Consider the following 11,144-nt stretch of genomic DNA (forward strand, 5'->3'; position numbering starts at 1 on the left):
TCATTTGTTGTTCATTGAATTATAGTTCCACTTAGATACATTGGAAGTGCACATATAGCTTGAACCATTGTAAAAGTAAATGTTCAGCATGTTCATGCATAACACTGTAAAATCACTTTGATTTGCACCTGGAACCCAGTGCAGCAGAATTAAGAACTTTTCATTTAAATAGTGTGGATAATCTAAATTTGCTGAGTCTAAGCTTTATGCCAGTTGTGCTGTTTTTCAATACACCATGTTCTGCTTCCTGCAGAATATTTAATTTCGCCTGTTGATCTATGCTTTGTACTTCCTATTGCATGACAACCCTTTCACTGCTTGGAACTCAATGTTACTAATAGTGGCCCTGTTTAAAGAATATAAAAGCACATCTCAGCATGGAATTGCACTTGTTGATGGAATCTAGTTTTCCACACTGTTGGTGTCACAATTGTTTTCCTTGTTGATGGCGATTGTTGAGCAATGATATGCATAAAGGTCAGCTAGAGAAACATAAGGAAAAGAGAAAAACGTTGACAATTCAGGTTTAATGAAAAATGTAATGATGCAACAGACTAAAAAACAGTTTGTAATTCATGCTGACTGAAATTTGCTAACCATTAAAACATTGTATAATATCATGTACATCACTGCCAGTACAGATATTTCGCTGGTGTTAACCAAGTGTTCACCTTAAGTGAGTTCATCTTCAGCATGATTGAGTGTTCATTATTATTTGTAAGTAAAAATATTACAAACAAGTAGGGTTAGTAACACATTCTATAAAACAGCTGGTTTGTGTATTGGTTCCTTAATAAAAACAGTTTACTTCTTTTATTAAAAAGAAGCAAACTAAAGTGCAGGTGAAGTGTCAGCAGCTGTATAGTGCTAACTATTCTAATTGAATATGACATGGAAGTCATAGAAATTCAATGTGATGGGTACAAGCTAATATTCTTCCATGTAGAATGAGTAAGAGGAAACGGTGAGTGGTTATATACCCAAAAACTGGAGTCAAGTTTAAGCCCCTTCAGATTAATGAATGTTGGGGTGAACACCTCTTTGAATACTGTGTCAGCAATGTGGATTGGGAAACATAAGCTTGTTGTACTGACAGTTTACAGGCCACCATCATGTTCTTAAATTTCATAAAGCAGCTGTAGTCAGCTTTAGTAAGACCATGAAGACTTAACTGGTGAGTCATCTTTTGTGACTTGAGAAGCTACTAACCAAGGATGCCTAGGATTACCAATGTCTGAATTTGGGAAATCTAACACAGTACAGTTCCCCAAAAGGACTTAATGCACACATTGCAAAGTTGGCTGATTTGGGAGAAAAACGGACAGTGATTTATCTGGCAATGACAGTAAAATGAATACTTATCAGTTGTGCTTATATCATAGAAGGAAAGTATTGTCACCACAGAATTAGAGAGAAATTACAGGACAAATGTTATCAATTGTGTTAATAATTTTCCTAATATTCTTTTCCTCTAAAGAACCATGATACTGAGTGGAAGTAAGAGCAAGGGAAGAATAACTCCTTGGACTTAAGTATCTTGTGCAAGGTAGATAGAGCTCTAACTACTTCAGAAGACAACAAACTGTGCATAGTGAAATATTCTGCTTTACTGTCTGTAGTGCACTATCAGATCTTCCTTTGTGTTCAGTAAAGCTCTTTTTTCCTGGCACAAGATGTTCTCATCCCAAATTGTGGCTATGCTTTTTTGGTGTTTGAACTGTATTAGCCACTTGACCTGTTGTATAGGAAGGCTGTACTCATGAGGTTGCAAAATCATTTTTAGGAAATAATTCAATTCTGCATTTACTGTGTATGTCCATGGTAAACGTTTATCATTTTTCACCTAGTAAATGCTCACAGATGAGTGTGACCACTATGTCTAGATCTACATCTGTTTCTTGCAAAGCAATGTGAAGTAAAAGATCCCTGGTTAGACCTATTTGATATGCATCACACACCCTTCAGCAATGTTCTGAGGTGAGTCACACAATTGTTTTGAAAGCATTGGATTTCTGTGGTATCCCAGCAATGGACTGACTGCTGTACCTACAACTGAACCAGTGTGATGATTCCATTGGTATCTCCACATATTGCTACACTCAAGAATTTATGAGTGTAGTGATAGGGCACTATGTTTCTCGATTTTGTGACATTCACTATTTTTAGTCCTAATGGTTAAAGGCTTGCTCCACTTCAAAATTTTATCTAGGTACAAGCTTATATATTCTTTTAAGTTCTTCATAATTGACAGAGCTAGTAATTATATGTGCCTGTACAATTATGGATAGTTTTGCCTTTTTATCTGTGTTGCCTGCGGAACTGAGTCAACAGTACTGTTCATAATAGTTTACCTACATTTCTGTATTATTATTTATAATTACTTCTACTCATGCATTACTTCTATTTCATTTTGTGTTGATAACTCGGCACTCACCTAACCAGAAATGTTCTTCTTCCTCCCATGCACCACACTAATTCCCACCGTATCAAACTTCAACTTATCCATTACTGATTTCATGTTCTCTGACTCATCTAATCAATCAAGGGACTTAACATTCCACACTCTCACTTGTAGTGATATTGTTTCTTTCCCCTGATGATATCCACCAGAGTAGCCCCCTCCCAGAGATCTTATGGGAGGCTACATTGCTACTGGAATATTTTACCCAATTGGATGTCATTATCATTAAACTATACAGCAGAGCAGCATGTCCCCAGGAATTTCAAAATAATTTCCCTAGTATATGGTATGGTGGTGGCTGGTACCTTTACTACTGGAAAGACCGGCCATCCATCTTCATTAACCACATGTTAGCGTGTGGATGCTCCCTAGATATCCTTCCATTACAGTTTTACGTACTGTATGTCTCCCAGTTTCATTAAGGCAGGCATGTCACTTCACTTTGGCAAGATAAATGTTTCATGTGGTTAGTGGGTGCCACACAACTGAAACATGTCAAATAACTTAGCTATTACCAAAAAGTCACAAAATTAGGAAATCCTGACATTGTGCTGTGGAGATGCTGATAGACTTTTTAATGGCACACTAAATATCATATATTCTCACAACACTATAGTAAGTTATTGTTTATCATAAGTTATTTTTCTGACGTTACACAGCAATTAAGAAGGGCTGGTAGAAATGAGGCAACACAATCTTGAGGAAAATTATGAATAACTAAAATGGTACGATGCAGTTAAGAGATATAATATTAAACTGAAGTTCATAAGGGTTAACAGCATGTGTTACTGTTCATATAATCAATCTTGACATGATGCCATAAGTCCCAAATATCACAAGCTTTGTTGTGGGATTTCACTGTGTCATTTAAAGGACAGGAACTCCATGAGAAATATCAGAAACCTGCATATGAATCAGGAACATAAGTGTTGCAACAATTCTACCACTTTGAACCATGACTGTCCAGCAAAAGACTACAATATTTGCTGTGTCATTCACTTTTGTTATGGGAAGGTTGTTCCAATGGGACATCTTGGTATATTCAGTGTTGGAACTTCCACTAGCAATGTCTTCAATAACACATTTGATGATGGCTTGAGGGTTGTGGCACGTGATAGGGGTGTTACTTGATGTTCTACTTTATCCCAAAAGAACAAGATAGAGAGTACTTGAAACCTAAACCACCACCATACTCCCTGGAGAAAAAAACATACAAGATAATAACTGTCCAAATAAAGAGACTTAGCACTTTCAGAGCATCAGGGACAAATACCCTATATCCCATGAATCACATGTGATGCAAACATTGATGGTTTTGTGATGAAACCACAAAGTTCCACAGTGAAAACCTTCAAATTGTCATCTCCCTAATGCCTTGTAGTAATAACACAAAAGCTTATCATTGGTTTAATATATTATACTGCAATGGAACATTCATGTTTTGATAGCACATGTGGAGTAAATGAAACTTTTTATTTGTAGAAGATCACTGTATTTCACATGAGTCACTTTGTAAATGTTTCAATACTCCCATGCTGTCAGGGCACAGTATCTGACTGGTTGCCACTGGGGGTAAGGACAGCTGGATGGGCAACCTGTATTATTTGCTGTGTGTGAGGGGTAGGTGAGGACTGAGATCAGACACTAGCTGTATGAATTCTTAGGGCAGTTTCTCAATGATAACAATAGATTTTGTTTTGATTTGCCAAGATCCTCTTTGCAAGAAGCATTGCTAATATTATCCTAAAATTTTGCCAGCCACTTCATAATATTGTCAGTAATATGCAGGTGTAATGCCAGAATCTCCTGGTAGGTTGTGAGATGAGCTATGTCTTCTGAATACAAGTGCTAGAATTTACTTCAGCACAGTTATTTATTTTCTCACAACTAATCTCTAGTCCTGCTTAATTATAATTGTAACCTACACACATACGCATGTCAAAAGGTCACTGAGGTGGGTACCACATGGAGCAAACAGAGGATTGTTTTACCATCTGGTGATACTCAAAATTGCTTACATCTTGCCAGACTATGATTATTGCAAGGTAGATTCACCACACTGTTGGTGCACTTGTCCTGTTGTGGAAGTAGGTGTCGACCCACAGTATTCACCTCTTGCAAAACTTGGTGATAGTTCCAATGTTGTTCATCTAAAGTGAATATTTAGCCCAGAACAGCTGTCTACATAGTTTCTTTTGTCAGCTGGCTCAACAAAAATACGAGTAATTACGAGGAGGATTTATTACTGTTGTGATAGCTCTTAAAACTGCTCTATCAGTCAGGAACAGATCTAAAAACCAGAGGGGAGAAAAGGAGATAGCTCAGACTGGCTGGATGTAATGCTGCAAGAAACCTAGATATGACTTTTTATTTTCAAGTAGTGCTACATAACAGCTGAAGTAGTAGGAAAATTTCAGCTTTATGTGAGAAAGCAATCTTGCCTGTTCTACTGAACCCAGGGGAAAATGATACATTGCGCAATAATTACTGTAAGGTGGCCCTCACCAACTGTAAGCCAAATGACAAGAAAAATTCGATCAGCATGTGGCATACCTGGTCTGTAGAATCCAAGAAACTACGCACTCACATCCAGTGTACATTTGAAGGATATTGCTCCACCCTGAGAATGTGAATGGCTGGAATACACTACGTTTCCCTAATCTGATAATATTTTGGAAATGTGTGTAATTGTGGCTGTGTCCTTGTATATGTGTACATAGGAGTGTTTGGGGAAAGTCAGTGCCTGCCATCTATGCCATCTGTAAGCTTTGAAAGTGGGAGGTGTTTTCAGCCACTTTGATTATGGACACATCAGGCATCTACTCTTATAATCTGGCAGATGTGGAAGCAACTGTATAAGAAATGTACCTACATAGGGCATACCCAAAAGGCGTGTTCTTTCTAAATTCAACATACAGTACTGTAGTCAGTGGGATACAATATTCTATGTTAACTTAGTGTCTGATGATTTTAGACAGCCTTTTGTAGCCTTGAATTTAAACTCATGTCCCAACCTTACCACAACTATATGAGCTGCAGTATATCCAAGAAAACAGAGATTAGCAATCTGCAGCACAACTGAGATCATGATTATTTTGTTCACAGCTTTTAGGGCTAACCTCTATGAGCGAACTCAAGACAGAAAAATTTCTTTATATGTTTCTTTGCACAGCCATCTACTGCAGCAAAATTTCAGTTTTTGATGAAAGCAAAGTGTAATGTTTCACTGTCATTGGTTACTTGATACCACATATCCATCAAAAAGCAAAACAGTCAAAAGCAGCAATCAGGATAGAATAATAGCATGTAAGTATGTGCATGCTCCTACACACCCACAGCCATATCCACACTCAAATGACCTCATTGGGAAGCTCAAAGATGTCCAGTTCCATGGTGATGGAATGGGGTAGCTGCAGGTGGAATGATTGGACCCAGATATCACATGGGTAGACCATGCACCTACTGCCATCACTTGCTCGCAGAAGACTATGGTAGGATGTACTGTACATGATTTGTGCTGATGTCACCATTGCTTAGGGGTGTGTGGTTCAGTTGAGGATGTTTTGGAACTCCATGGGACCAGGAGTTGTGAAGATACTTTCGAATGCGAGGCTGTAACTGCATTGGCATCCTCCCTGACAGACAATATGTCAATTAGAAAGGGCTACACATAAGCTGTGCTGCTAACAACACACTATAAAGTTGGAATAATTTGTGTGTGTCATTCACATTTGTTCATCAGTCTGGAAATTTATGTATGTGATCCTGTACAGGTGTTGACCACCTGGTTGATGGCCATACTACCTAGCCAAGAATAAATGTGATGTTTGTGGTAGTTGGGGATTCATTTGGAATCAAATAAAATGCCATGCTTCATTGCTTTGTGAAATAAATTTATCATGAGTGCTTTTAAGAATTTACACTCTAAGCTCAAAGTGTTCTCCAAAACAAAGAAAAATCCACTTGGAGAGAGTGATATATTTTTATTTTAAAATCATTGATTTCTCTTTTCTTTTCCTTTATCTTTGGGTGGAAACTGTTATGTCAAAAACTGGAGGATATTATATCTAATAAAAGTAATAATTTGGTCTAAAAGATTGTTGAGCAGTATTTTAAAAATATTACAAGACCTTTCAATAACAGTACCTACTAAAAAATTAGGAAACCCAATCAGCACTGAATGAGACTGATCATTATTGAATTTCCTGTGATCATTTGCCTTATAAAAATTCTATCGCTCTGGCAGAATGTCATGATAATTTTAAATCACTTACATGTACTGAATAAGTTATCTGTGACACCCACACATTTTTATCTTTCGTTTTATAGTCCCTGATTTTGTGGATGGTGAAATACTGTTTTTTGTATCGTGTAAATAAACATTTCACATCTCTTTTCTCCTTCCTCAGTTTCATTCAAAGTCCTGGTGACAGCTGTAACGTTTCGTCTCAAGAAGCATTACATCAAGGACTAGTCAATGACGATCTGGAGATAGATACAGAGATGACAACAGATATCAGTATGTCTCACAACTATACAAAGTTACAGACTTCACAAGAAGACAGCTTATGTGGCACGAGATTAAGTTGTAGCGTCAGGGAAAAGGAATTCCATAAGTTTAACTGTAGTTTCTGCCTACAGAGCTTCCCTTCAAAATACAGACTAATAATGCATGTCTTCATCCACATTGATGGTGTGCAGGCACCTGCATATGTGTGTAAGTCATGTGGTGAGGTATTGCCCACTGATGACAGCTTGAAAGAACATTTGAGAATGAGTGAGGGTGACCAAGCATTATCAGCTGCCAACAGTGAGAAACTTGAATGCAGTGAGGACCATGAAAACATCATCTCCATAGAAAGTGTACAAGAAGAAATCGTGGAACAGACTGAGAAGCAATCTTCATCCAAGGAAACCAGGAAAACTTTAAGGAAATCCTTTAGTGACATATGGAATACACATACTGTGACACAAGTTGCAGAGAAACTCAGATGTGATGACTATGGAATTATGTGTACAAGTGATCATCTTAATGTCCACACTGTGCTAAGTGCAAAAAGACATCACAAATGTGATAGTTGTGGTAAATTGTTTACTCGTTCGGGCAGTCTCAAGGTACACGAATTAATACACACGGGAAAGAGACCCCACAAATGCCGTGTTTGTGGAAAATCGTTTACTCAGTCGAGCACTCTCAGGACACATGAATTAATACATACAGGAAAGAGACCCCATGAATGCGGTGTTTGTGGAAAATCGTTTACTCAGTCGGGCAGTCTCAAGACACATGAATTAATACATACAGGAAAGAGACCCTACAAATGTACTGTTTGTGGCAAATCGTTTATTGGTTTGGGGAATTTCAAGGTACATGAATTAATACACACGGGAAAGAGACCGCACAAATGCCGTGTTTGTGGAAAATCGTTTACTCGGTCGAGCAGTCTCAAGACACACGAATTAATACATACAAGAAAGAGACCCCACGAATGTGGTGTTTGTGGAAAATCGTTTACTCAGTCTGGCTATCTCAAGACCCATACCTTAATACACACAGGAAAGAGATCCTACAAATGTACTGTTTGTGGCAAATCGTTTATTGGTTCGGGCAATCTCAAGGCACACGAATTAATACACACGGGAAAGAGACCCTACGAATGCTGTGTTTGTGGAAAATCGTTTACTCAGTTGGGCAATCTCAAGACACACGAATTAATACATACAGGAAAGAGACCCTACAAATGTACTGTTTGTGGCAAATCGTTTATTGGTTCGGGCAATCTCAAGGCACATGAATTAATACACACGGGAAAGAGACCCCACGAATGCGGTGTCTGTGGAAAATCGTTTACTCAGTCGGGCCATCTGAAGACCCACAATTTAATACACACAGGAAAGAGACCCCACTAGTGCGATGTTTGTGGAAAATCTTCTACTGAGTCGAGACATCTCAAGAGTCACTGATAAATACACACTGGTAAGAGACCCTACTACTGTAATGTTTGTGAAAATCGTTTATTCGTTCGGGCAATCTCAAGGCACACGAATTAATTCACACAGGAAAGAGACCTCACGAATGCAATGTTTGTGGAAAATCGTTTACTTAGTTGAGCCATCTCAAGAGGCATTTGTTGACACACAAAAAAGACCCTACAAATATAGTGTTTGTGGTAAATCGTTTCCTCGAAGAGGCAGTCTCAAGCAACATGCATTAATACACACTGAACAGGGACCACACAAAGTCAATGTTGGTGGCAAATCGTTTTCAGAACTGGGTCATCTAAAAACACAGAAATTAATACACACAGGAATGAGCCCCTACAAATGATACTTGTGGCAAATATTTTTCTTATTCTGGTAATCTCAAGGAGTCATTAGTACACACCAGTAAATGACCACGCAAATGTAGTATTTATGGCAAATTTTATAAAAACTCGAGTAACCTCAAGAAACAGCTATCACTACACACTGAAAAAAAGGCTACACAGATGTGATATTTGCTGGGAATCTTTTACTCTGGCCTAGCATATTTAGAAGCATCCAATAATACACATTACATAGAGACCACTTGAAGTATTGTTGAGGTCTGTAGATTTAAACATGTTCAAAGGAGACCACAAGTATGTTATGAATATTGTTTGCATGTGCTACAGAAAGGTCACAAAAAATATGACAAATCCGTTTTCACAGCTTCATGTTCAAAGACGTTGCATACTAAATACAATATATTAAGCACACAATTGCAATTTTTGGTTGTAAATGCTCCATGCTATAACGATCTGTCTACCAGAAATTGGTGCATTGAGAGATATGTTACTCGTTTGAGTAGAAGTCCTATGCAGTAATCACGACTCCATATTCTTCAAGAGAATTTACCAGTATGTTGCTAATTATTTGAAAGAGACTGCCATTTCAATATTCATGAAGCTGTAGGCAGTACCCAGGCGACAGCATAAATGTGTTTATTACACGTCCATCACTCAGGCTATTTTTCTCAACGATGGAGAAAGACACAAGAATATCATGATTATGCAAACATGTTACTGAGGTATGCCTCCTTAATAGTAATGCTATTTGTGTGATCAAAATTTGCACACATGTGAACTATCTGTGCTACTTCTACATTAGGAAATAACTGATGGTGGTAAGAATGCAGAGATCAGGCAAAAATAGCACTTTCAGACTGCAATACAACAGTGCTTCTGTATGGATAGACTCATTAGTTCTCTGTTAGTTTTCCACTAGTAAATTGGACTATATTTCTACACACACCTCACACAGTTCCCATTTACTGCAGGCTATCAGTTTGTTGCTGTGTAGTTGGTGTGCAATAGCATCCCAAATTCGTTTCACAATGATCTAATGAGGTGGGAAAGATAAGTGTGAGCTATCATGATGCTCAAACTATTGCAGTGTGATTCTGACCTTGTGATTGTGACCAGGGAATACATAAACCATTAAGTGACACTGAGGTTGCAATTATGTTCGTGATCTCCACATCTGTCATGGTGCTTCCAATTATGACCAGCTGTTTCTTGGCGTCTCATATGAATATCCCCCATAGCATGACATTGCACCCATCTTTCTGCACCTGTTGTGTTGTGCATTTGTTGAACGACTGTTCATCTGGATGATGGCACATCTGGGCACAACCATTGACCTGGTCCACAAGAAATGTCACTTATCCCAACACGTGACAAATCTTTATTGGTATGTAGTCCAATCTCAATTATCCCATTTGTATTACTATAGTAACTGACAATGTTGTTAGATCAACATGGGAATACAAAGCTGTTATATAACTTGGCGCCTCATGTTCAACAGTGTCTGCTGAATAGCTTGAAACTCTTGTGCCTGCTCAAGCATTTTCTCCTGTCTCCACAGATTGCCATCAGTCCCACTATACAGAGCAGCTAGGTTCTGATCTCCTTGTTCTAGGTAATGCATGGTAATCCTACAACCTTTTGTCAAATTGTGGATATACCATCTTTCAACGATGTTCCATAGAGGCTAATGATAGAAGCATCTGAGCAGCCAACCAGATTCACTGTTTTTTAGATGCACTTACCCAAGCACCAGGCAAAACCATCTGCTCTTTGGCAAAGTTATTTATGCCAGTTTTTTTACACATACTGTAACTAGAATGATCACCCATTCATTGCTGGTTATATAGTTTCGTTACTACTTGACATAACCGAAATGCCAGTGGGTAGCACACGCTCCTCCTAGGGAAGTGGGTATAATGATTTGGAACAACAGTGTATCTTGACACAAAAGGATCTTTTGGTAAATTGTGTAGTAATTCAAATTTTCATGTTTCGTTAAATTTTATGCCAATACACTATTGTCAGTTTAAGTGCCATATTTCTTGTGAAAAATATTTGTATGAAAAATCCCTGTACATAATTCTGATTAAATGAAGATTAATTTTATGCATCAAATCTTTTAATTATTTGTCTGTTTTTAAATATCATGTAACTACTGTACAAACATCAGTGGCAAAACTGTCATCATGTAGTGTCAGATTATAATTCCAATTGTTTGTATATGTAGTGTCAGATTATAATTCCAATTGTTTGTATAAACACGAGGACAGTTGAAAGAGCTCAGTGTGATTACTAGAATACGAATTTAATCCAAATGCATAATTTTTATTGTAATAAGTTAATTCATTAAATGTGCT

At 37.8% G+C, this 11,144-nt stretch overlaps 1 protein-coding gene across 4 annotated transcripts in view; it reads left to right on the forward strand.

Annotated features, from left to right (window-relative positions):
• The window catches only part of LOC124720290 (zinc finger protein 724-like), an 83,291-nt gene extending 72,394 nt beyond the window's left edge, over positions 1-10,897 (forward strand). For all 4 annotated transcript variants that reach the window (XM_047245604.1, XM_047245605.1, XM_047245602.1 and 1 more), the window contains one exon: positions 6,871-10,897. In XM_047245604.1, the coding sequence (XP_047101560.1) occupies positions 6,871-8,371 (1,501 nt within the window). In that variant the 3' untranslated portion in view covers positions 8,372-10,897. The remainder of the gene's footprint in view (positions 1-6,870) is intronic.
• The last annotated feature ends 247 nt before the right edge of the window (positions 10,898-11,144 follow it).

This window comes from Schistocerca piceifrons, chromosome 11, assembly GCF_021461385.2.
Source record: "Schistocerca piceifrons isolate TAMUIC-IGC-003096 chromosome 11, iqSchPice1.1, whole genome shotgun sequence".
Classification (NCBI taxonomy): Eukaryota; Metazoa; Arthropoda; class Insecta; order Orthoptera; family Acrididae; genus Schistocerca; species Schistocerca piceifrons.